Source organism: Ursus arctos, unplaced genomic scaffold, assembly GCF_023065955.2.
Source record: "Ursus arctos isolate Adak ecotype North America unplaced genomic scaffold, UrsArc2.0 scaffold_4, whole genome shotgun sequence".
Classification (NCBI taxonomy): Eukaryota; Metazoa; Chordata; class Mammalia; order Carnivora; family Ursidae; genus Ursus; species Ursus arctos.
In genome coordinates, this window is record NW_026623056.1 from 26,674,863 (window position 1) to 26,701,615 (window position 26,753).

Sequence of the window (26,753 nt, forward strand, 5' to 3'; positions counted from 1 at the left end):
TCCATGGGCTGCAGAATGGAGTTTATGCAAGCATTAAAACCACAGTCTTGCTGGACAGCTCTATCAGAGCTCTTAGGTAATCAGGTGTGTTGCCAATGAGCAGTCTTATTTTGAAAGGAATCTTTCTGTGAAGTAGTTCTCAACAGTGAGCTTAAAATAGTCAGTGAGCCATGTTGTAAACAGATGTGCTGTCATCCAGGCTTTGCTGTTCCATTTATAGAGCAGAGGGGGAGTAGATTTAGTGTAATTCTTAAAGGCCCTTCGATTTTCAGGATGGTCAGTGAGCACTGGCTTCAACTTCAAGTCACCAGCTGCAATAACCCCCCCCAACAAGAAAGCCAGCCTGTCCTCTGAAGCCAAGTATTTTGACTTCTCTTCTTTAGCTATGAAGGTCCTAGATGGCATCTTCTGCCAATAGAAGGCTGTTTCATCTGCATTGAAAATCTGCTGCTTAGTGTGGCCACCGTCATGAATTATCTGAGCTAGATCTTCTGGAGAACTTGCTGCAGCTTCTCCATCAGCACCTGCTGCCTCCCCTTACACTTTTATGTTATGGAGATGACTTCTTTCCTTAAATCTCATGAACCCACCTCTGCTAGCTTCCAACTTTTCTTCTGCAGCTTCCTCACCTCTCTCAGCCTTCCTAGAATTGAAGAGAGTTAGGGTCTTGCACAAGATTAGGCTTTGGCTTAAAGGAGTGTTGTGTGTGGTTTGATCCTCTATCCAGACAACTAAAACTTTTGTTGTATCAGCAATAAGCCTGTTTTCACTTTGTTGTCATGCATGTGTTCACTGGAGTAGCAATTTTTATTTCCTTCGAGAACTTTTCTTCTGTGTTCACAACTTGGCTGTTTGGCACAAAAGGCCTAGATTTCAACCTGTCTTGGCTTTCGACATGCCTTCCTTACTAAGCTTAATCATTTGTAGCTTCTGATTTAAAGTGAGAGACACATGATTCTTCATTTCACGTGAACATTTAGAGGGTTAATTTCACTTGAACACACTGTGGTGTTACTGGCCTAACTTCAGTATTGCTGCATCTAGGGAATAGGGAGGCTCAAGGAGAGGGAGAGAGATGGGGGAACAGCCAGTGGGTGGGACAGTCAGAACACACATAACATTTATTAAGTTTGCCATCTTACATGGGTACAGTTCATGGCACCCAAGACAATTATAATAGGAACAAAGATCACAGATCATTATAAGAAATAAAAAAGTTTGAAATACTGCAAGAATTGCCAAAATGTGACATAAAGACACAATGTGAGCAAATGCCGTTGGAAACACGGTGCCAGCAGACTTAGCTGATGTGGCGCTGCCACAAACCGATTTGTAAAAAACGCAGTATCTGTGAAGCACAATAAAAGAAGTGTGCCTGATTGTGGCTATACCACTGGATGGGCTGCGGTGGTGTTTATACAGGAGAAATTAAGGATAACTGCTAGGGGACTGTTCAAATTAAAAATATATACCCATATGGTGGGATGCTATTTAACCAAGAAGAGTGATGTAGATGAGGAAAGATAATCATATACTGTACCTGGAAGTCATCTTTCACATTTCGTTCTCCTTCATCCCCATAACCAATCTATCACCCAAATCCTATTATTTTTACTTCCCAGATCATACTCATATTTACACGCATATCCCATCTGTCCTACCATTCTAATCCAAAGTACCATCAATGGTACTTGACAATGGCCTTCTGTTCTACCCACATCAGCTTTGCTCCCACACTCACCCATCTTCTTCAGTGCTGCTAGAGCAAAGACTACCCACTGGATGATGTCACCTAAAACCTTTCAATAGATTCCTGTACATTTAGGATAAAATTAAAAACCTAGACCTTAAGGTCCTACATCTCTGATCGGGCTACTTCACACTGCTCTCTTCTTTGCTCTCTGCGTTCCGACTACACCAGCTGCTTCACATGCTTCTACCATCGTAATAAGATGATTGTCACTGCGTGTTTACCATGCGCTTAATGGTTTACACAAATTATTTCATTTAATCCTCTCAACAAGGTAAATAGTCAGGATACTACCACTTGACAGATGAGGAAACTGAAGCTTGGAGGAATTCAACAATCTGCCCAAGGTCTTACAACTTGTTAAGTGGCTGGACTAGGATCTAAACCCAGCTCTGAGTCCTAAGTTCATTCTGTCTATTCCCCCAGATTTGCACTCTTTAACCATGTTTCATTTATCTTGGCGTAACTGATGATGTTTTGCACATATTACCAAAATAGCAATATTTAATCAGGTGTTTGTACTTAGCAAAAAACTACTTCCATTAATTAAGACTTCCTCTTAATTTCTGTAACCCATCCGGTATAAAAAAGTGAAATGCTACAGGATCTCTAGACCTATGACTGGAATTTGAACTCACTGGTAATCTTGTCAAAATATCAAAAATAGAATATAAACAGGCTTTAAAGTAGTATTTCTGGCATTAGTCAGTAGCTACAGAGAGAAATTAAAGTTGGGAGGAGCCCTAGGGATTACTCTGATTTATCATTTTGTTTTATAAATAGCATTCTAAAGCCCAGAAAAATGGTCTTGTCCAACCTGCACAGCAAGCTAACAGCAATGCTGGAACCGTGAACTTCCAGCCCAGTGCTTTCAGTTAGAGAATATTCCAATCAACTAGATACACTCAGAATTTTACTACTATCTTGTGTTTCAAACAATAAGATGTAAAAAACAAAAACAAAAACACACCCCAGAACTATTGTATTAAAAACAACTATCACATTAAAGAGGTTTTTTTTTTTAAGAGTCTGCTTCTAATTAATATCAGATTGGCATTAAAGTTGTTATCCTCCTGCTCAAAGTGGCTTCTCTGTATTTCAAATTTAGAATCAAAAAGAAATAAAGGGAATACCTTTTTAGTCCATCTTTTTACTCCATTATATCCTTTGGTTACGAGCTGTCTGTGAAAAAAGCTGTTGAAGAAGTGAACCTAGAAGAGACATGGAATATAAGCACCCAGATTATATTAAACTGTGCCCAGATTTAACTTCAAAAGAAAATGGAAATTAAAAAACCCTTTTATGTAAGATAGACCAAAAGGTGAGGAAAAGTTTTTCTATAGAAAATACGTTACATGATTCACAGAAGATTCTGTTCCAAATTTTCTTAGAACAACTATGTTCTATGGTCAGAACTGGAATGGGACAGTAATCACCTGAATCTAATCAAGCAGAGAAGCAACCTGACACATCTCTCCAAATCTTGTGATAAAACTGAAAGAGGTTAAGAAAGAATGAGATAACATTACACCTTGAACTCAAGGGATATGGATTACAAAACTAACCCCCTCTTAAGGATGTGGATTTGCAGACTTCTGCTGTCATAACAACTATAAAAAGGCCTTAACACGATCATTTCTAGCACTGAAAGAATTACCCTGGTCATATGAAACATCACATCCTGGCTTAGAATTTCTGACTTATAAATTAGGACCAGCTCATCTGAGATAATAGACATCTCGTGGTCTTAAAGTGTTCACTCAGTAACTCTGACTCATTTGAGATGAAAAACTTCCTCTAACTGAGGTTCTCAGGGTGTGGTCACCAGATCCACAGTATCGGCAACACCTGGGAACTTGCTAAAATGCAAATTTTCAGGCCCCACCCCAGACTAATGAAGAAACTGAGGGTGGAGCTCAGCAGTCTGGTAATGATAAACCTTCCAGAAGATCCTAATGCACATTTGTTTTTAGACCTCTGCAGCTTAAGATATCAATAAAAAGAGTTTGTAGTAGCTGTTTCTAGAGCAGTGATTCTCAAACTCCGTGTGCATCAGAATCCGGAGAGCTTGTTAAAAAACAGATTACTGGGCCCCACCTCCAGTTTCTGATTCAGGAGGGGTGGGGTTAGAGTTCAAAATTTTGCATCTCTAGTAAATTCCTAGGTAATGCTGATGCTACTGGTCTGGGGACTACACTTTGAGAACCACTGCCTTAGATAAGTATCCTTTTAAATCCAATAATGGTTCAGAATTATATGTAGAAGTAATGAAGGTAAATTATATGCCTGAAATTAACACTTTTATGTTAAAAATCATCTATATATGTTTAGGTTTAAACCTGCTGGTGATAAGAGAACTTTACATAAAAGAATCCAACAGACTAGCCTCACAATTCCAATTTAAAATGGAAAACAGATTTGTGATTTTAAGTGGGAAGTTATATGACATTTTGTCTATATTCATACAGTGTTGGAATCTCAGATGCATTATATTTATGTCTTTAAACTATTAGATTTATAAAAGCTTATAAACTACTTGGAAAGGTTCTGTATGCTGAAATCAAAGGCTGCCCATCAGGCAATCTGAATACTCAGAAAAATTAACAAATTAAAAAAATAATTTTAATAGTAACTAAGCTCTTACAGGAATTTTAGAGTTTAAGGAGGGTTCGTATTTTGGGTTTTTGTTTTAATTTTTTATTGTTTACAAATTTTTTTTAAAGATTTTATTTACTTATTTGACATGGGGGCGGAGGAGAGCAAGCATAAGCGGGGGGGCAGCGGGCAGAGGGAGAAGCAGGCTCCCCACTGAGCAAGGAGCCCGATGTGGGGCTCGATCCCAGGATCCTGGGATCACAACCGGAGCCGAAGGCAGCAGCTGCTTAACTGACTGAGCCACCCAGGTGCCCCAGGTTTGTTTGTATTTGAACACAGTATCAAAGATTAATCCAAAAAAAGTGATAATACTTTACTTCATCTTTAAAGAGAATAAAACTTTAAGTTAAATTTAAAAGCTTAAAGCAAATAATATATTCCTTTTGTGTATCTCCCCACTGTTAAAAAAAGAGACAACAAGCTCAAAATGGAGTCTAACTTAGTGTTGACTTAGGCTTAGCCCATGTCACCAAACCCAAAATACCTAACCTAATTGCAACTTCAGCTTCTCCCAGGACTGTAGTCTTAATAGAATTACTGGGTCAGCACTACTGAGGTAATCTGCCAGTTAGACCCCGTCTTCCCCTAGAGGAAGGTGACTTTGCTGCAATCAATCTCTTTGCTAGTAACTTCCTTGTCCTGCCCCCTTCTGCCTTGTAAGTCTTGCATTTTGTACAGTTCTTCAAAGCTCCATTTTACCTGTTAGTGAGATGCTGCCCAGTTCATGAATCATTTGAATAAAGCCAGTAAGATTTTTAAATATACTCAGTTGACATTTGTTTCTTAACACCATTTTTTTAAAAAGCCTCATTGGGGCGCCTGGCTGGCTCAGTCAGTGGAGCATGCAACTCTTGATGTTAGGTCAGGAGTTCGATCCCTATGTTTGGCACAGAGATTACTTAAAAATAAAATCTTAAAAAAAAAAAAAAAAGTCTCCTGAAAAATCAACATACCCACTTTGAAACAAATATGCAGGAAAACGCTGGCATCTGACTTTCTTATACAGAAATATTTTATAAAATTTCTGCCCAACCCTACCACCTGAATAAGACAAAATCGAACCCTTTTAAAAATCTAAGGAATATTAAGGATGCCTGGGTGGCTCAGTCGGTTAGGCATCTGCCTTTGGCTCAGGTCATGATCCGAGAATCCTGGGATGGAGCCCCGAATCGGGCTCCTTGCTCAGCAGGGAACCTGCTTCTCCCTCTGCCTGCCATTCCCTCTGCTTCTCTGACAAATAAATAAAAAATCTTAAAAAAAAAAAAGAAAAATCTAAGGAATATCAAGTAATTACATAAGTTTAAAAAAACCTCATTTTAATAACACAGGGATTCTCTCTCCTAGAAGAAAAGTAACTTTTCACTTACTTTGTCTGGGACAGCATCCATTATCAGCTCACCATACATATTAATGACCTATAAAAAGTCAACATAAAACCAGCTTACTAACCCTATACAATTCATAACATCCCACACAGAATGAGTAACACTGACAATGTTAACATTTGGATACTGGGGTTGGTGAATGAGTCACTTCAGAAAGGGTAAAGAATCTCTGATTCCAAAAGATAACTGTGAGGCCAACCGAAAGGTTAATTATATTTTATGGTCCAACATCCTCTGCAACTTTTCCACACCAAAAACGTACAGTACACTAACCTGGTCATTCAGCCAGTTCTGACCGTCCAGAGTGGCCAGATCATCCATATCCAGCATGTGCTTATTGTAGAAGATGCGGAAGTTGCATTTTTGATGTCTGGCCCGATAGTTTGTTATTTCTCTATTGATAAATGGTTTTCTGAAAAAGAAAGATTTTGTAAGAAAAGAAACATGAGTTCCACTCAATTTATTGCTAAGTATCTTCTTTTTTAATGAAGAGAAAAGTCATATATGCCAACAATTTTATTTTCAAGGGCTTAACTTGGCATCATTGACTAACCTATTAGAAAAGTCTTCATTAAAGACGTCTTTTAATCTTCCAAGGACATCTTTTTCACTGAGTGGGACCAAACTGCCATACTTCTTCATAACCTCATCTAGGAATCCTTAAATAAAGGCAGAAAATTACAATGGAAAAAACATTTCCAGAAAATGAAAAAGTTATCCTTCCAATATTTAACCTATACAAAACACTTACCACACATTTAACCTATATTACTATATATTATACTATAAAGAAATCTTTTAAAAGTTACATTTTGTGAAGGATAAAATCAAATAGACCAGGCCCTCACCATTCCAATCTAAAGAGAAATGCTGGCAGGTATCATTTCACATTGGCTTTTTAAGCTACTGATGCATTGTTACAGAGGGAATAGCTACAGCTAAAATGAAAGACTAGCATCCTTCAATAGCTTAACCTTGAAGACGAATTCTGTCTCCTGAAGAGTGAAATCTAAAGGGTTTAATCACCTGGTTAAATGTGTATCACATTTGGTAGCTGAAGGACTTACCTTTTTAAAAATCACAATCACAATTTAATTGTTGGGATTACTGTCACTGTATTATTTGGTAAATGTGTGTAAATTTCACACTTCATAGCAAGCAACAAATTCTAAGGCATTTTTAATATCATACAATTTGGTGGAGTTATTATACTTCTGACACCGAATAACCCTGTAAGGTGAACTTAACTGGGTAACAGCTGGGGAGGCACATTTTAAGAGGGGAAACAAAGGGTGACCTCTTGGCCAGGATATGGGATAGTCTTCAGGTGGCTTCCAAGAGGATCCACTGAAGAAACATATCTAAAAAGGTCCTAGGAAATAAAACCAGGACACTATTTCTAAGAAAATGCAAAGAAGCCGAGGGAAGGGTAAGAGGCTCTCAAAAGTGCTGACGTGACTAGTGGTATTTACTCACTGATGCTGAATGAGGAGAGCAACAACCTAGTTGACCATCAGTCTGACAAGCCCACTGAATTAAGATGGGAAGAATGGATACTGTTAGCCACTTACTTCACCCAGCTCCCTTTTCCCTTTCTAACTTCGAGAATGGCTTCTGGTACACATTGATACAAAATGGACAAAAAAGAGCACAACAAAGTAACTGTCCCAGGAATGGAATGGTATATTTTGTGGGTTTTTCTGAGGGAGGGGCAGACAAAGGTGTGAAAAACCTATCTTCCTTCTGTTAGTCTCCCACCAGAAGGCTCCCAATTTGAAAGGCTTAAGAGCAAAGATCAGGATATAGTAAACAGGAAAGACTTGCTTGTTTATGCCTGGTTCTGGTCTGGGCTTTAAGCATACAGAGATAGAAAGGGAATCCCTTGTTGCAGCTTGATAAGAGTAGGAAGTAAAGCTTTAGGGTTTCTAAACTAGGAATAGAGCACGTATTTGCCTATAAGTGTTACAAGATCCTGCAGTTATCTAAGAACAGCCTCGTGTCTACTGGCAAGAATGAACCCAAACAGAAGATAAGGAATCCCAACATTTGAGGAACAAATTTTATACAAAATAATGCACCTAATAACAAAAGATTAAACTTTAGGCCCAGCAGCCTTAATTTTCCTCTACCAAGGGGATATGGACCCCAATTACAAACTAGTATCACAGGAAAGAGGTGTCCTTGTTAACAATGTTACTATCTATGGATAGTAGTGTTTTGGGGATTTTAAGTTATTATATTTTTCCCCCTCTTTACCTGTATTTTTGTTTTCACTTTCAGATGATAAACATGGATTTCTAATGCAGTAGAAAGGCCCTGCCTGCATCTTCAAGGAGAACCCTAGGAAAACCCTTCACTGAGATAAACACATCTCACTGGGACCAGAAGTAAAATGGCAGTCAAATAGCACTATCATAAAGCAAGCACAAATACATCTCATTTCATCCTTTTAACTACCCTGTGTTAGATAGCATCCCTACTTTACAAATGAAGATAGGAAACTTAGGGAGGTTAAGGAACTTTCCCAAGGACCCTTAACTAGCATATGGCAGAGCGAGGATTCTGACTGTGGTCATGTGGTTATATGACCACAGAAAGTGAACCATTAACTATTATGCTATGCTACATCCAAAGCAGGACACACCTATTATCTTTTCTCTACAAAAGCAGCTTGTTCTTCACCTCATCTTTCCCTTTTAACACCTACTGGCAAGAATCAGCCAGAAAACTTCTTAAAATGAGAATTAAATCCATTACTCTTTATCCACCTGCATTCACCAAATGAACCAGAAAGGAAAAATGCTCTGGAATACACAACTTCTCTTACTCCCAAAGTGCTAAAATTTCAATGTGACCAAGAAACAAAGGATAAATGTTAGGAAAAAATGAAAGAACAAAAACTACAATTCAAATTTTGAGTCCACCCTGCAAGTACAAAAGGTAGTATATGGCTCTTTTCCTCACTGGCTGCTTGAAGCTTGGCCACCAGCATGAATGACACAGTAACTCCCAGGACCAGGAAGTTCATGATCAACCTACTACATCAGCAGAAACAAATGGTCATTGATGTTCTTCACCCCAGAAAGGCAACAGTAGCTAAGACAGAAATTCGGCAAACACTAGCCAAAATGTACACGACCACACCAGATGTCAACTTTCTATTTGAATTTAGAACCCATTTTGGTGGTGGCAAGACAACTGGCTTTGGTAGAATTTATGATTCCTTGGATTATGCAAAGACAAATGAACCCAAACAGACTTGCAAGACATGGCCTTAGGAGAAGAAAAAAACCTCAAGGAAACAGCAAAAGAAACACAAGAACAAAATGAAAAAAGTCAGGGGGGCAGCAAAAGTAAATGTTGGTGCTGGCAAAAAGGAGTGGATTCTGCAGTGACTCTATCTGTGGTGACTGTGCAGATTTGTCATGAGAGGATTAATAAACTAAGAACTTAAAACAAAAAACCCCCACAAAAGGTAATATGAAAAACAAAACCTGAGGTGTTATTTCAGAAGTTAAATTGCTCATGTTAAACCAACTGTGTTGGACAGTTTTTTCTTGAGGCAACTGCCAGGTCACATCCCACCGTGAATGTGGAATGGGGGTCACTGTGTTGGGCATACGAGAAATGTAACCACTTGGTTCTCCCAATAAAATACAATACCCATGTCAGAAAGGTCCCATCAGAAACATGGAAGGCATGGGGCACCTGACTGGCTCAGTCGGTAGAGCGTGCAACTCTTGATCTTGGGTTGTAGGTTTGAGCCCCACATTGGGTGTGGAGACCACTTAAAAACAGATTCTTAAATAAAGTAAAATAAGAAAGGCATGAAATATCTAAGACTAAACTTAAGGAATGTACAAACCTAAGTGAAAAGCACGAAATTCTAGTAAAGGACATAGGTCAATAAATGGAGTAATTCTTTGTTTTTAGACAGGAAAATTCAATATAATGAATGCAGTTTTCCCTAAATTAGTCCAAAAATTAATGCAATACCAATCAAAAGCCATTATTTTTATTTAACTGAAAAAAAGAAATCTTGGGACCAAAATGTGAGAAATTCCCAGAAATTTTTGAAAAGGATTAAAGAGGAGAGGTGAAAAAGGAGAGCAAGAGAGGAGAAGGAAGGCCTAGTACCATCAAATTATAAAACTGCTGTAATTAAAGCAGACTAGCGATAGCATAGAAATTCTAAGAGACTGGGGCACCTGGGGGGCTCAGTCGTTAAGCGTCTGCCTTCAGCTCAGGTCATGATCCCAGGGTCCTGGGACTGAGCCCCGCATCGGGCTCCCAGCTCAGTGGAAAGCCTGCTTCTCACTCTCCCACTCCCCTTGCTTGTGTTCGCTCTCTCGCTGTGTCTCTGTCAAATAAATAAAATCTTAAAAAAATAAATTCTGAGAGACTGGGAGCAATTCATAACCATGGGGAAAAGAAGAATTACTCAATAAACAGTATTAGAACTATTAACTAAATATTTTATTTACAGCTGGAATTCATTTTGATGTGAAGAATGAAGTAGGGATCCATCTTTTTTTCCAAATGGCAAAATGTAAAAATGACACATTAATAGTCTAGAAGAAAATAGGGTTGAACATTTTTATAACCTTGAAATGGCAACAAGCTTTAATTTTAAAATTAAATTAATTTTAAATTTTATGACTTGTTATATATACGTACAGGATTTTAACATTTATGGAGTCAGACTGGTATACTGCTTCTGAGTCTCCTATCATGATTTAACATGTATTGTCAATGTGAGATTATAAAATGGTCTCTTAGATTTAACAGTTTTATTGAGCTGTGATTCTCATCCACAAAAAAAAAAATCACTCCTAAAGTGTACAATTTTTTTTTTGTATATTCAGAGCTGTGCAACCATTACTACCACCTAATTCAAGAACATTTGCGGGCTGCTTGGGTGGCGCAGTCGTTAAGCGTCTGCCTTCGGCTCAGGGCGTGATCCCGGCGTTATGGGATCGAGCCCCACATCAGGCTCCTCCGCTATGAGCCTGCTTCTTCCTCTCCCACTCCCCCTGCTTGTGTTCCCTCTCTCGCTGGCTTGGCTATCTCTGTTAAATAAATAAATAAAATCTAAAAACAAAAAACAAAAAAAACCCCACAACAACAACAACAAAAAACAAACGAACAAAAAAAATCATTTGCGTTACTGCACTAAGAAAATGTGTACTTGTTACCAGTCACTCCTCACTGCTCCCTCTCTCCAGCCCCTGGCAACTATTAACCTAGTTTCTGTATCTCTGTATTTGTCTACTCTGGACATTTCAAATCAATAGAATTATATAGTATGTGGCCTTTTGTGCCTGGCTTTTTTCACTTAGCACATTTTCAAGGTTCATCCACACTGTGTACAAGGTTTGCGTGTCTGTATTTGTTTCTAATTAAATTTTTAATCCATCTGGAATATACTGACATAGGAATCTATTTCTTTTCCTTCCAAAACCAACTTCATTAAATATTTAATACAATGATGAAACAATGAGTAAACTGAAGTACAACTGGTTCATGATAAAAATATTAATCCCTGCAGTGAGCATAATGTGCAGTTATATTGGAGAAGAACCGGCATTCAGCGTACCACGGAACTTAGTATTAGTGAACGCTACAGAAGTCAGTTAAAGGAGCATCTACTACTGACTGTCCCACACTGATTCCTATTCTAATTGCTCTATTAATCCTGATTACTCAGGTTCCTTTATTTGTTGAATTTGTCCTTTTCATTGCGCTGGCTTTCCTCAGATGTTTGGTGATTGATTGTGGGCTTCTCTCTATTTGGGTAATTTGCTGATGTGGGGGGGCTATGACGGGCAGTAGCTATTGCTCTGCCTTGAACTCTTCATAGTGGGCATGGAACTGCTAAGCAAACCCCCAAAATGGTTCTTCTTTTCTCCTTTAACCTATTAAGATAATTACTTTACAGATCACCAAGTGTGCATTCTGTAAAAATTCCTACTTCCTCATACCACATATATTTACGCATATATGCCAGAGTCAATGTATCAGTTGCTTTTGGAAGTGCTACATCTCTAAGTTAACTGGTATCTGTGTGTAAATGCTCACATTTTCAGGTTTATGTATCATATCATGGTTCTGCTAACTTTATAGTGGAGAAATTTGTCTTTCCTTATTCTAGGATAGTATAAACATCAGAAATAGTTTTGTTTTGTTTTTAAAAGATTGCTAGGACTCTACTTTGTGTCTTTTTGTAGAGAAAAACTTTATATACATACTTAATGGTTAGGAAAACAAAGTGTTCAGAATTGTTTAAACTACCAACAAGTAATGCTCCTAACTCCCCAGTAAAAGCCCTTTATATTAGTTTGATAGGGGTGCCTGGGTAGCTCAGCTGGTTAGGCATCTGACTCTTGTTTTGCTCGGGTTGTGGGATCAAGCCCCATGTTGGGCTCCATGCTCAACTGGGATTCTGGGTCCCCTCTCACTTTGCCCCTCTGCACATGTGTGCGTGCATGCACACTCTAAAATACATAAATCATTTTAAAAATTAAAAACAATATCTTTTCAGATATGAGGTATACAAATGCACGTGCACATATACATATACTTACCCCACACGTATGCATCTCTCAACAAAATGGCATCATTCTGTTTTGCAACTTGCTTTTTTCACTTTATATATATACCTTTCAGTTTCAAAATATAGATTTTTTTTTAACAGCTTCATAGTATAATATTGCCTGGATGTGCCGTAACTTATATTTCCATAGAAAATTTTTTTAGTTGTCTCCAGTTTTTCTACCACCAGGACAATACTGTAAGTAATATCCCTGTACAAATATATTCATATCTGGGATAAACTCCAAGAATGCGGAATGGGTCAGACTGATACTGCCACACTGGCTTCCAAAAATGTTTACATCAGCTTACTCACGGGGCAGATTTTGACGAGAAGACTTTTTAACGTAGGACACAAAAACTTGAAGCCATAAAGACAGATAAGTTACACAATGAAGAATTGATAATTTCCTTTAAGCAAAATTACCACACACAAAGTCAGGGTACTTTTACCTTTGGGGAAGGAAAAACTTAAAACTCTTATGACATTTAATTTTTTTTTAAGATCTTATTATTCATTTGACAGAAAGACCACAAGCAGGGGAAGCAGCAGGCAGAGGGAGAAGCAAATTCCCCACTGGGCAGGGAGCCCAATGCAGGGCTCGATCCCAGGATCCAGACAGAGATCATGACCCGAGCCAAAAGCTGAGCCACCCAGGCACCCCTCTTATAACATTTATAATTAAAATTTAACATTTTAGAATGATGCTAAGGTCCAGGAAGGTAGGAACCAGTGTTTCCCGCTCACTGCCACATTCTTAGAACTAGCACAGTGCCTGCCATACAGGAAATTCTCATATACCAAATAAATAAAATAGAAATAACCCAATCCAATAGAAAAACAGGCAAAATTATATACAAACAAAAAATGGCCAAGTAACACAGAAAAAGATGTTCGAACTTTAAACTCAAAAATGCGAATCAAAACAAAACAAAAAAAACAAAGACAAACAAAACACAAATGAAAACAACTCTTGGGGCACCTGGGTGGCTCAGTCGGTTAAGCATCTGACTCTTGATTTCGGCGTGGGTCCTGATCTCAGTGTTGTGGGACTGAGCCCCACATCAGGCTCCACACTCAGTGAGGAATCCGCTTGACATGCTTGCTCTCCCTCTGCCCCACCCCCACCATGCACACAGGCACAACCTCTCTCAAATAAATAAATAAAATCTTAAAAATAACCCCAAACTCTCATGATCTAGAAGATTAGTAAAGTTTAACAAGTGTAAACTGGTTCAACTTTTTGGAAGGTAATTTCACAGTTCTCTTAAAATTTTAAGTGTGTTCTTTCACCATCAATTCCACCACCAAGAGTTAACTTACAGAAAAAATTGCTTATGTATATAGAATTAATTCCGTTGAACCATCATTTATAGATGGAAACTGGAAGCAACACAAATGTCTATCAACCAAGACTTAAATTATGGAACACTTAGGTCATACAGCAATATAGAAAGCTTCAGAGAGGAACGTCTAAGTGCTTTCAGGGAAATCTGTGTGTGGAAGGAAAAAACAGGACTCTCCTAGAAAAGATAATGGACAGCAACTGTGGGCTGGAGGTTGGGGGAGAATAAAGGAAGAGTGCATACCAGAAAGGCAGATTGACAGCTGCTCATCATCCACTGGAGAGGCTTTCTGACTGTTCTTCCCACCTCCGGCTTGATTTTCTAGTTTGAGTCCACTGCATGTCAGGGGAGCCTCCAGTGGACTTTTACAGTAAGGGTGGTCCAGCAACTTAGAACTAAGAATGTTCTGCTTGAGAGATCCATCCTCATCCATCTGGCATGAGCTCTCATTCTGAACAGTCTTTTCAGACACAGGCCCATCTACACTACTCACAGATTGATCTGCCCCACACACTGACAGTTCTACTCTGTCATCACTGACAGCACTTGTCCGATTTTCCTGACCCAGAGTCATGACTTCTCTTTCGGTTTCCGAGATAAACATGTTACTAGAATGATGTTCTGGTAAGGGGATGTCATGAATCAGCTCTGTACACTCCCACTTGGGAGAGGAACAGGGTGACTGGTCCCAGGTATATGTGGCACTGCCATTCTGTTGGTCAGGGAATGCTTCATCTAAACTAAGCTCCTTGTCCAAGAAAGGGCTTCCTTTAGTGTGGCCATCAGGCACATGAGAGTTCTTTCCTTTCACCACAGCACTGCTGTCCATATCTGGAAAGTACGGTTGATGACGACAAGAAGGGTCTTTAGGTTCTGGGGAAAGGAATGGGCTGCAACTGCCACCCTCACCGTTTTCCCTAAGGGTCTCTTGATGGTCCCCAGTGACCTGCACCCAGCTTCGCTGGGCTTTTTTTAGCTTGCAAACTTTGCTTTTTGTTCTGAAGTGCTGGGATCTGAGAATCCTGTACCGAAATCTAATCATGGATAATTTCTCATACATCATAAAAGGAGATACTTTTATTCTTCTATGTTGGTTAAGTTGAAACTTTTTTGGAATCAGGGGTCCCCCATTCCTGTGGTGCTCCAGACCTTGGTAGCAGCCATAACAAAAGCGCTTTCTCTTATGGTTGCTCAAGGTGACCACAATTGTGCCACTCTCACCTGGACTTTGGCTCTCCCCATTGAACTTCATAGGAAAGTCAGAAGCTTGTGGCTCCGTCCTAGGTCTGTGACCATTGGCCTGACCTAAAATATTATTTGCTGGTAAGTCAGCAACTGCCTTCAAGACACTTTTCTCTCCACAGTATTCATGGTCAGAGTTCTTTGCTGAGGACAGCAGCCTCTCTGCTTGAAGTCTTAGGAGGGTCCTTGAGGAGGAAATGAAGTGTTCAGAGTCTTTTCTTTTCACTTTAGAGGACAGAGTACTAACATTTTGAGCAGCCACACTGGACTTTGTCTTAGGAAAAAAAGGTGCATCCTGGATCCACGTTTTCCGGATTTGAAGGGCCTTCTTTCTGCATTGGAAATGCCTCAAATGCCTGCTCCATGTAATCGGCCTTCCCAATTTGCCTTTCAGAATGCATAAGTGTTGGGGAAAGCAGAACTTCTTAAAACCTCCAAACCCTGTATTCCATTTCTCAGAAAAGGCTAAATGGATTCCTTTCCTCCATAGAATTTTCTTCTGTTTTTTCATTTTTCTGATGCATAATGAGATCCTGATGAAGCTGAGAAAGAGAAGAGAAAGAAAAGTTACACTTCTACCCTAAAAAGTCATAAAGATATAATCACAACCATATAAGCTGCAAAATTCAAAGAAAAAGAAGAGCATACGAAATTCAATTTAGACTATAAGACACAAGGGTGCCTGAGTGGCTCAGTCCGTTAAGCGACTACCTTCAGCTGGGGTCATGATCCCTGGGATTGAGCCCCATGTCAGGCTCCCTGCTCAGTCTGGAGTCCGCCTCTACCCCCTGCCCCCCGCCCCACTTGCTCTCTCAAATAAATAAAATCTTTAAAAAAAAATTTTTTTTTTAAATAACACTATCAGACACAATGAAATCCTTACCTGATTAAGGTTTTCCCCATAGTGAAAACTGGAAGACATGAATACTCTTCACATGACCCCCATTTAGTACAGTTGCCTCTGACAGAAATAAATTTCAAGAATCATTTCCATCAGTTTCTGACAGACAGGGTAGGGAAGCAGAAGAGAATCTTTAAGTGTTGGCACTGCTTCTCATTAACTAAGTGACTAAGTCACCCAAATTCTGTGTTCTCATTTGTAAACTGAGGGATGGGGAAGGGGGGGGAACCACATACCACTTAAGGCTGATTCCATATTGAAACACTTCATTCTACACATCAAATTTTAGAAAGGGCAGGTACTTTCTGCTGACATCCAGAGGCAGATATGCAATAAATGCATTCAAGAGCAGTATCTCAAGAGGGAGACCAACCTCCTTTTTGTCAGTCAGTCAAAAACTTTGACTATGCAGGGACAAGAGTCTATCAGGCGCTTTCACGCAGTAGGGTTCTGGCTCTCAAGTGAATTTAAGTAAAAAAGCATGTGCGTGCACGAACACACACACGCACGCTCTGGTAACATACTTATTAGGAATGGTAGATGAAAATGACAGTCAAGGGATGCCTGGGTGGTTCAGTCAGTTAAGCGTCTGCCTTCAGCTCAGGATCCCGGGATCCTGGGATCGAGTCCCACAATGGGCTCCTTGCTCAGTGGGGAGTCTACTTCTCCCTCTGCCTGCCACTCCCCTTGGTTGTACTTGCTCGCTCTGACAAATAAATAAAATCTTAAAAAAAAAAAAAAATGACAGGCAAAACCAAACAGGATTTCTCCTCAGATTTAATAAGATCTAGTATTACTGAAGGCTCTTCAGTGTAGAAAGAAAGGTGCCAGCCGCTAGAGATGGGATAGAAGAAATACTAGACTATGAATCAAAAAACCAGTAGTCTAATTTCAGCTTGCTAAAAACTTTTTAAAATATTTTATTTATTTATTTGTCAGAGAGAGAGCACACAAGCAGGGGGAGCTGGAGGCAGAGGGAGAAGCAGGCTCCCCGCTGAGCAGCGAGCCTGATGTGGGGCTCAATCCCAGGACCCTGGGATCATGACGTGAGCCAAAGGCAGACGCTTAACCGAATGAGCCACCCAGGCGTCCCTAAGCTTGCTAATAACTTGTTAAGAAAAGTTGTATTACCTTTCTGTGTATCAGTTTTCTCTGGGGGGGAGGGGAGGACTGAGCACAGGTTTACCTCCGTTCCCTCTCTAAATCCCATTAAGATGACAGAAACGGGATTTTAAGAAAGGCAAAAATTCTCAAGGATAAAGAAAATTAAAAAGGGGACAAGAATAATACAATTTTTAAAGAAGAAAGCACACAACTGAGCGATCACAGACTCGGCAAGCCAAAAGAGTGAAAAACATAAGCCAGCAGTAGGGGAAGCCCAAAAGCAAGTCACAGGACCTCAGAAAGGCTCGGGAACTGGAAGCAACAATACTCATGAAGGGCAAGATAAAAAGGGAGTTCAAAAAAAGAGGACTGGTTTAAAGTCTGAGTAAGAAGCAGTTAGATCCCAAGATGCGCATCCTCCTTCCACTCGAGGTTTTACTTTCTGGGGAGGATGAACCAGGACAGTCAGGCACATCGTGCACAACTGAGGGCGGGGTACAACAGCATATAGGACTTTATACAGTGAGTTCCCTCCCCAGCCCCTTTCCACATTTGGCTCCCAGAAAAAAGGTTTATAGCCCCAAGGAGGAGATCAGCCCTGGGGAACAGATACTGATATTTGGGGATGCTTCAACTAAACAAGCTTGCACACCCTATAGTGTACCCCAAAGTTTAAGAAGCAGTGAGACCCCAAATCCCTCCCCCCAACTCCACATAGCAAGAAACTGCCCCTTCACTACCCAAGTCTGGAAGTTTATTCTTCAGAAAGAGTAAAACTGAAGCTCTGCAGCCAGGGGGATTCCAGGCATCATATGAAGATGGAATTATACACTGAATATATGAACCCCAACACTTTCCCCCTCATATCTCAGAACCCTGGTAGTTTGTCTTACCCATCCAAGTAGGAGATTAGAAGATTCTTCTCCAGAGAATCTGATCAGTCCACAAGACAATACATAAATACAGATATCCACCCAAAATGGCCCAGGATGGTGCAGAGTGCACCCCAAAGTTGACAAGTCCCACGACAGGCCCAGAATTTCCAAACAACCTTAGCGGTTATTCTTTAAAATAAGAGGATAAACAAGATTCACCAGATTTCTAAGCTTGAAAAGTGGGCCAAAACAAACATCATATAAGTTCTTGCTTTTTTTTTTAGAGAAGTCAACTTGAAATAACTAAGGGGGGGGGGAGAGTTATTGTTTAATCGGTACAGAGTTTCAGTTTAAGACAACAGAAAAGGTTCTGAAGATGGACTGTGGCCATGGCTGCACAACAATGTGAATGTATTTAATGCCACTGAACTGTATACCTAAAAGCGCCTGGGTGGCTCAGTTGTTAAGCGTCTGCCTTCGGCTCGGCTCATGATCTCAGGGTCCTGGGATCAAGTCCCGCACCGGGCTCCCTGCTCAGTGAGGAGCCTGCTTCTCCCTCTCCTGCTCCCCCTGTTTGTGTTCCCTCTCTCACTCTTTCTCTGTCAAATAAATAAATAAAATCTTTAAAAAATAAAAATAAAAATGATTAAAATGGTAAATGTTATGCTACAAATATTTTATCACTAAAAAAACAAGAGGCAAGAAAAAAACTAACACTATCTACAAAGGAAAAAAAAATACATCCACTGGGAGAGAAAGAAAAGAATAGGCTGTTATATTTTTTTAACGAACAATCAAAAACAATAAAGAGACCTTGGAAATTTAAAATAGCAGAATTAAAAAACTCAATAGAGAATAAAGGGCTCGGGCACCTGGGTGGCTCAGTCAATGAAGCATCCTTTTCAGCTCAGGTCATGATCTCAGAGTCGTGGGATCAAGCCCCGCTGTCAGGGTTTATCCCTCTCCCTCCGCTCCTCCTCCAGCTCGCTCGCTCTCTCTCTCTTGCTCTCTCAAATAAGTAAAATTTTTTTAAAGGAGGGGGAGGGTGCCTGGGTGACTGTCGGTTGGGCGACCAACTTGATTTTGGTTCAGGTCATGATCTCGGTGGTGAGATCAAGCCCTACATCAGGCTCCATGCTCAGTGCAGAGTCTGCTTGAGGGTCTTTCTCTTCCTCTCTGCTCCTGCCCACCCCCCTGCATGTGCTCTCTCTCTAAAAATAAATAATAAATCTTAAGAGAAAATAAAACAAAAAAAGCCTGATGGAAAAAACGGGAAAAAGACATAAGGAGACAATTCACAAATAAAGATTTTTTTTTCAAAGATTTTATTTATTTGACAGAGAGAGAGACAGCCAGCAAGAGAGGGAACACAGGCAGGGGGAGTGGGAGAGGAAGAAGCAGGCTCCTAGCCGAGGAGCCCAATGTGGGGCTCGATCCCAGAACACTGGGATCACGCCCTGAGCCAAAGGCAGACACCCAACGACTGAGCCACCCAGGCGCCCCACACAAAGATTTTTATCTTTCAACTTCACTCAAAAAAATGGGCCAAGGGAGGGTTGGGGAGTTGCCCAAAATGGGTGGAGGAGGTCAAAAAGGTACGAACTTCTAGTTATAAAGTCAGTCAGTCTTGGGGCTATAATGCACAGCAGGGTGACTACAGCTAATAATGTTGTACTGTGTGTCTGAACGTTGCTAAGAGAATAAATCTTAAAACTCATCACAAGAAAAAAAAACTTGGTTACCATGTGGTGGATGTTAACTAGACTTATTACAGTGATGGTTTTGCAATGTATACAAATAGCAAATCATGTTTTACAACTGAAACAGATACAATGCTATACGTTAATTATACCTCAGTACTAACACTGGCAAAAACTATGACATCACATTCTGTTGGTGGGAGAAAAGAAACTTTCATACTTCGCTGATAGGAATACAAACTAATAAAATCCTTTTGGAAGGGAATTTGGTAATATCTAACAAAACCAGATACGCATTCACCTTTTAATCCAGCAACCCCACTTTTAGTAATTTATCCATAAGATACACCTCCAATAATAATGAAAATACATAATACAAGGTTATTCACCACATTGTAATTGCAAAATACTGAAAACCTAAAGGACAGTAGTTGAATAAAGTATGGTTCTTCCACACAATGAGTGAGGCTATAAAAGAATAAAGATAGGGGCATCTGGCTGGCTCAGTCGGTAGGGCATGCAACTCTTAATCTTGCGGTTGTGAGTTCAAGCCTCACATTGGGTTTAAAGATTACTCAAAAAAGTTTTTTTTAAAAAGAATAAAGAGAAACTCTATGAACTAATATGGAATGATTTCCAGGTTAGGTGAAAAAAGCAAAGTTCAAATCAGTATCGATAGTGTGCCACAGCCAACTGCAGGCTCAGGGAGTTCACGAAACCACCCTCAGGTCTGATCATGTGCCAGAAGGACTCACAGAACCCTCTGAAAGCTAGTATATTCACAGTTATGGCTTATGAAAGCTGAAGAATATGGATTAAAATCGGCCAAGTGGAGAAGCACACAGGGCAGAGTCAAGAGAAGTAACAAGTTGGAGCTTCCAGTCGTCCTCTTACCATGGAGCCGGGACAGCTTTACTCTCCTGACGGAAGCGTGTGGCAATACCGCCAGCCACGAAGGCTCACCTGAGCCTTGATAGCCAGAGTTTTTATTGGGGTTTTTAGGCATAAATGATTGCCCACATGACTGAGCTCAGTCTTTCAGCCCCTCTGGAGATCCACTGATGCCAAAGTCATTACCCTAAATCATACCGTTGGTCTTTCTGACACATTCAATCCCCATCCTAAATCACACTGTCTGTTAGACTGCTGGTGATCCAAGGCCCCCAGGCAAATACAGACATTTCTTATCAGGCATGACAGTCCAAGGGCTTAGAGATTACCTCCCAGAAGCCAAGGGTAAAGGATTTCTTTTGGGGCAAGTTTAAATTCTTTACCAAGCAGCCACCTTTCATAAAAGAAAAAATAAGAAAATCAACACGTCTCTGCCCTTCTGTGCCCCCCCCCAAAAAAAGACAAAACAAAATACAAATACAAACACGAGGAGGATAAACCAGAAACTAATGAGAACAGTAACTTAAAGGGCATGGTAGATGTGAATGGGATGAAAAAAACGAGGAACAGGAAAATGGTAGAGGGAGGAGAGAATAGTGGCACTTCTCTAAATATGCCTGTTTGAAAAGTTCTGACTTTTACAACCATGTTAATGCTTCATATAATTAAAAATATATACAAATAATTAAAATTAAGATCAACCAGAATGCAAGAGGAATCCAAAATGAAATGCAAATAACAAATGAACCTAACTGTATGACAAATAGATAACCTAACTACAGTGAAAAAAATAGAGGAAGGAAAAATCAGCCAAATTTTAGAAGACATTTTGACTGTATAGGACTAGAATCAAAAGGACTGTGTACAAATACTGTCCTATAGGGGTGCCTAGGTGGCTCAGTCGGTTAAGCGTCTGCCTTCCACTAGGGTCACAATCCCAGGACCCTGGGATTGAGCCCTGAGTCAGGCTCCCTGCTCAATGGGGAGTCTGCTTCTCCCTCTCCCGCTCCCTCTGCTTGTGCTCTGTCAAATAAATAAAATCTTTAAAAAAAATAAATATTTTTTAAAAAATAAAATAAATAAAAAATAAGAGAACAACTAGAATATAAAGAGAACTAGCCCTACAATACTGTTAAAAGGTAGGGGAGTTGCTGGGACTCTGAGTTGAAGGGACTAGCAAATGCCAATTTACAATCTCCCCTCCACCCTGATGGCTTGGATGGGGTCAGGGTCTGGGCATTCTAACTAGCTTACTGCCTCAGTGAGCCCCAGGCTCCTGGCCTACACCAGCCCAGCCATCCCACCAGAGTACCCTCTGTGCAGACAGTTCCAGAACACCCCAGCTTACACCCACTTCAGTTTCAGCTGTTCTACCAGAGCACCTTCTGTGCAGAAAGCACAGGGACTGCACTAGCCATGCCCACTTCAGTTTCAGCTGGCCTGCCTGGTACCCTCCGCACAAACAGCCCAGGACTCCCCTGGCCTACACCCACGTCAGCTTCAGCTGTCTTGCCAGGGGCCCCTCTGTGCAAAAAGCCTCAGGACCACCCCAGGCATGCCCACTTCAGCTCTGGCCATGCCACCAGGGCAGCGCCAGTACAGAGTGCACCACAACCCCCAGCCCCACCAACCACAGCTCTAGGCAGTCAGCAAGTCACCAGGCACACACAGTCTACACAGGGAACACCATATTCAAGACCATTCCTTCAAGTTTAGAAGTAGCTGTTCTGCCCAACTCAGAAGCAAACACAGAAAGTCAAGCAAAATGAGACGGAGGAATATGCTCCAAGCAAAAGAACGAGACAAAAGCTCAAAAAAAGAACTAAATGAAACAGAAATAAGCAATATGTCTGATAAAGAGTTGAAAGTAATTATCTTAAAGACGCTCAATGAACTGGAGAGAAGAGTGAAAGAACTCAGTGAAAACTTCCAACAAGGATATAGAAAATATAAAAAAGAACCAATCAAAGTTGAAGAATACAGTAAAACTGAAATGAAAACTATAGTAGAGGGAATCAACAGTAAATCAGTGGATGAGAAGAAATGATCAACAATCTGGAAGACAAGGTAATAGAAAGTACCCAAGCTGAAAAGGAAAAACGAAAAAAATTTTTAATGAGGTACATTAAGCAATCTCTTGGACAATATTAAGTGAACACTCACATTATAGGGGCCCCAGAATGAGAAGAGAGACAGAAGGGGGCAGAAAACTTATTTGAAGAAATAATACCTTAAAACTTTCCTAACTAGGGGAAGGAAACAGACACCCAGGTTTAGGAAAAATAGAGTTCCAAACAAGATGAAGCCAAGGAGGTCCACACCATAACACATAACCAAAATGTCAAAGTTTAAAGATAAAGAGAGAATTTTAAAAGCAAGAGAAAAGCAAAAAGTTACATACAAAGGAAACACTATGAGGTTATTGGCTGAGTTTTCAACAGAAACTTTGCAGGCCAGGGGTGCCTGGGTGGCTCAGTTGGTTAAGCATCTGCCTTCAGCTGAGGTCACAATCCCAGGGTCCCTGCTGAGCAGGGAGCCTGCTTCTCCCTCTCCCTGCCGCTCCCCCTGCTTGTGCTCTCTCTCTCTCTCTCTCTCTGTCAAATAAATAAAAAAATAAAACCTTAAAAAAAATAAGATTTTATTTATTTATTTGACAGAGCAGAAGCAGGGGGAGCGGCAGGCAGAGGGAGAAGGAGAAGCAGACTCCCCACTGAGTAGAAAGCCTGACATGGGGCTTGATCCCAGGACCCTGGGATCATCACCTGAGGAAGGCAGACACAGCCAACTGAGCCACCCAGGTGCCCCCCCAAAATAACATCTTTAAAAAAAGAAAAAACAAAAAAACAAAACTTTGCAGGCCAGCGTGTAGAAAGGAAAAAACCTAGATCCAAGAATTTATTTGGCAAGATGATCATTCAGAATTAAGAAAGTTTCTGAAACAAAAGTTAAAGGAGTTCATCACCACTAAACTGGCCTTACAAGAAATGTTAGACACTTCTTTAAGTGGAAAAGAAAAGGCAATAATTAGATGTAAGAAAATAATGAATTAAAAGATGTAAAATATGAAAACATGTGCATAAGATGTGAAGGGGGAATAAAACAAGTTCTTTTAGAATGTGTCTGAACTTAAATGACCCTCAACTTAATACATGTTCACTGCTATATACTTAGGATATACTTATATATGAATCTCATGATACATACCCAAAACCTATAACAGATACACAAAAAAATAAAGAGAAAGAAAGCCAAATAGAACACTACAGGGGCGCCTGGGTGGCGCAGTCATTAAGCGTCTGCCTTCGGCTCAGGGCGTGATCCTGGCGTTCTGGGATCGAGCCCCACATCGGGCTCCTCCGCTAGGAGCCTGCTTCTTCCTCTCCCACTCCCCCTGCTTGTGTTCCCTCTCTCGCTGGCTGTCTCTGTCAAATAAAAAAAAAAAAAAAAAAAAAAAAAAACACTACAGAAGTCACCAATCACAAAGAGAGCAAGAGAAGAAACAGAACTACAAAAATCAGAGAACAATTTAAAAAATGGCAATAAATACATATTTACCAATAATTATTTTAAATGTAAATGGTCTAAATGCTCCAAACAAGACACAAGATGGCAGAAAACAAACAAACAAACAAACAAGACCCACCTATATGCTGCCTACAAGAGACTCACTTCAGACCTAAAAACACAGACAGGGGTGCCTGGGTGGCTCAATTGGTTAGGTGTCCAGATCTTGGTTTCGGCTCAGGTCATAATCTTGGGGTCGAGCCCCAGGTAGGGCTCTACGCTCAGCAAGGAATCTGCTTGAGATGCTTTCCTCTTCCCTCTCCATACACTCCTTCCCTCCATTCACTCTCTCAAATAAAATCTTTAAAAAGAAAAAAAAAAAAAAGACATACACAGGGACGCCTGGATGGCTCAGTCAGTTAGGGAACAACTCTTGGTTTTGACTCAGGTCATGATGTCAGGGTCGTGAGATCAAGCCCCACGCCAGGTTCTACATTCAGTCTCTGAGTCTGCTTGAGATTCTCTCCCCCTCTTCCTCTGCCCCTCCCTCTGTTCATGCTCTCTCTCAAATAAAAATCTTAAAAAGAAAAATTTAAAAAAGACATATACAAACTGAAAGTGAAGGGATGGAAAAAGATATTCAATGCAAATGGAAGTGGGAGGGGAAAGAAAAAAAAAAAGCCAGGGTAGCAACACTTATATCAGACAAAATAGATGTTAAAACAAAGACGGTAACAAGAGACAAAGAAGGGCATTACATAATGATAAGCACCAATCCCAACATAGCATATAACAATTGTAAATGTCTATGCATCCAATACTGGAGCACTTAAATACATAAAGCAAACATAACAGACATAAGGGAAGAAACGGGCCGTAATACAATAATAGTAGGAGACTTTAACACCCCTACTTACATCAACGGATAGATCATCCAGGCAGACAATCAATAAGGAAACGATGTCTTTGAATGACACATTACACCACAGGTACATAACTGATATTCACTGAACATTCCACCCCAAAACAACAGAATACACATTTTTTCAAGTGCACATGGAACATTCTCCAGGAGAGATTACGTGTTAAGCCACAAAACAAGTCTCAATAAATTTAAGAAGACTGAAATCCTATCATGCATCTTTTGCAACCAGAATGGACAGCATGAAACTAGAAATCTATCACAAAAAAGAAAATGGAAAAGGGGTACCTGGCTGGCTCAGTCAGAAGAGAATGTGGCTCTTGATCTTGGGGTTGAGTTCGAGCCCCATGCTGGGTGTGTTTTAGAAAGAAAGAAAGAAAAGAAAGAAAAGAAAAGAAAAGAAAAGAAAAGAAAAGAAAAGAAAAGAAAAGAAAGAAAGAAAAAAAAAAAAAGGAAAAACACAAACATGTGGAGGTTAAACAACATGCTACTAAACACCCAAGAGGTGAACAAAGAAATCAAAGAAGATGGGGCACCGGGGTGGCTCAGTTGGTTAAGCATCTACGTTTGGCTCAGGTCATGATCCCGGGGTCCCGAGACTGAGCCCCACATTGGGCTCCCTGCTCAGTGCGGAGCCTGTTTCTCCCTCGCCCTCTGTAGCTCCCCCAGCTTGTGTACACTCACTGTCAAATAAATAAAATCTCTAAAAAAAAATTTTAAATAAATAAATAAATAAATAAAAGAAGACACCAAAAAATACATGAAAACAAATGAAAATAAAAACACACTGGTCCAAAATCTTTGGGACACAGTAAAAGCAGTTCTAAAAGAGAAATTTATAGTAATACAGGCCTCCCTCAAGAAACAAAAAATATCTCAAACAATTTAATCCTATACCTACAGGAACTAGAAAAAGAAGAACAAAACCCATAATGAGTAGAAGAATGGAAATAATAAAGAACAGAACAGAAATAAATGAAAAGAGGCAAAAAACAAAACAGATCAATGAAGGGTGCCTGCCTGACTCAGCTGGCAGAGTACGTGACTCCTGATCTCGGGATCATGAGTTTCAGCCCCACGTCGGGGGCGGGGGAGGTAGAGATTACATAAAAAAATAATATCTTAAGGATAAAAAAAGTGACCAAAGTTAAAAAATATATAAAGATCAATGAAACCAAGAGCTGGTTCTTGGTAAGATGAATAAAATTGATAAGCCTTTAGCCAGACTCCTTAATCAAAAAGAAAGAGAAAATCTGAACAGACCAATTACTACTAACACAATTAAATTGGTAATCAAAAACTACCAACAAAAAGTCCAGAACCAGATGGATTCACAGGTGAATTCTACCATTTTTTTAAAAGATTTATTTATTTGAGAGAGAGACAGAGAGCACAGGCATGAGCACACATGTGAATGGGGGAAGAGGCAGAGGGAAAAAGTCTTCAGACTCCCCACTGAGTGTGAAGCCCAGCACGGGGCTTGATCTCATGACCCATGAGACCATGACGTGTGCTGAAACCAAGAGTTGAACGCTCAACCCACTGGGCCACTAAAGCACCCCCTACCAACCATTTAAAGAAGACTTACTACCTATTCTCAAGATATTTCAAAAAATACAAGAGGAAGTAAATTTCCAAATACATTCTACGAAGCCAGCATTACCCTGATAATGCAAAACCAGACAAAGATACCCCAAAAAGAAAACTACAGGCCAGGGCACCTGGGTGGCTCAGTCGGTTAAGCGTCTGCCTTCAGCTCAGGTCATGATCCTGGGGTCCTGGGATCAAGCCCGCATCAGGTTCCCTGCTCAGCGGGGAGTCTGCTTCTCCCTCCCCCCCGCCTGCTCATCTTCCCGCTCTGCGCTCTCTCTCACACTCACATTCAT

The 26,753-nt window shown here is 40.3% G+C and overlaps 2 protein-coding genes and 1 pseudogene across 12 annotated transcripts in view; 2 read left to right on the forward strand and 1 right to left on the reverse strand.

Moving 5' to 3' along the window:
• Positions 1-10,182, forward strand: part of NCBP2 (nuclear cap binding protein subunit 2) — a 33,102-nt gene extending 22,920 nt beyond the window's left edge. For all 3 annotated transcript variants that reach the window (XR_008957397.1, XM_026495939.4, XM_057306885.1), the window contains exon 5: positions 8,071-10,182. Coding sequence is in view for 1 of the 3 variants with exons in the window: in XM_026495939.4 (XP_026351724.1) it covers positions 8,071-8,074 (4 nt within the window). In the remaining 2 variants the exon portion in view is untranslated. The remainder of the gene's footprint in view (positions 1-8,070) is intronic.
• SENP5 (SUMO specific peptidase 5) overlaps positions 1-26,753 on the reverse strand; it is a 56,836-nt gene that overhangs the window by 14,579 nt on the left and 15,504 nt on the right. For 8 of the 9 annotated variants that reach the window (XR_008957396.1, XR_008957394.1, XM_026495935.4 and 5 more), the window contains exons 2-6: positions 13,972-15,512; positions 6,344-6,449; positions 6,064-6,202; positions 5,773-5,820; positions 2,884-2,961 (exon numbers count right to left, since the gene is read on the reverse strand). Coding sequence is in view for 7 of the 9 variants with exons in the window: in XM_026495935.4 (XP_026351720.2) it covers positions 2,884-2,961; positions 5,773-5,820; positions 6,064-6,202; positions 6,344-6,449; positions 13,972-15,481 (1,881 nt within the window). In the remaining 2 variants the exon portion in view is untranslated. Of the gene's footprint in view, positions 1-2,883; positions 2,962-5,772; positions 5,821-6,063; positions 6,203-6,343; positions 6,450-13,971; positions 15,513-25,155; positions 25,218-26,753 lie in introns of all 9 variants that reach the window. The other variant, XM_057306882.1, reaches the window with a different exon arrangement.
• Positions 8,781-9,253, forward strand: LOC113253155 (40S ribosomal protein S24-like; annotated as a pseudogene).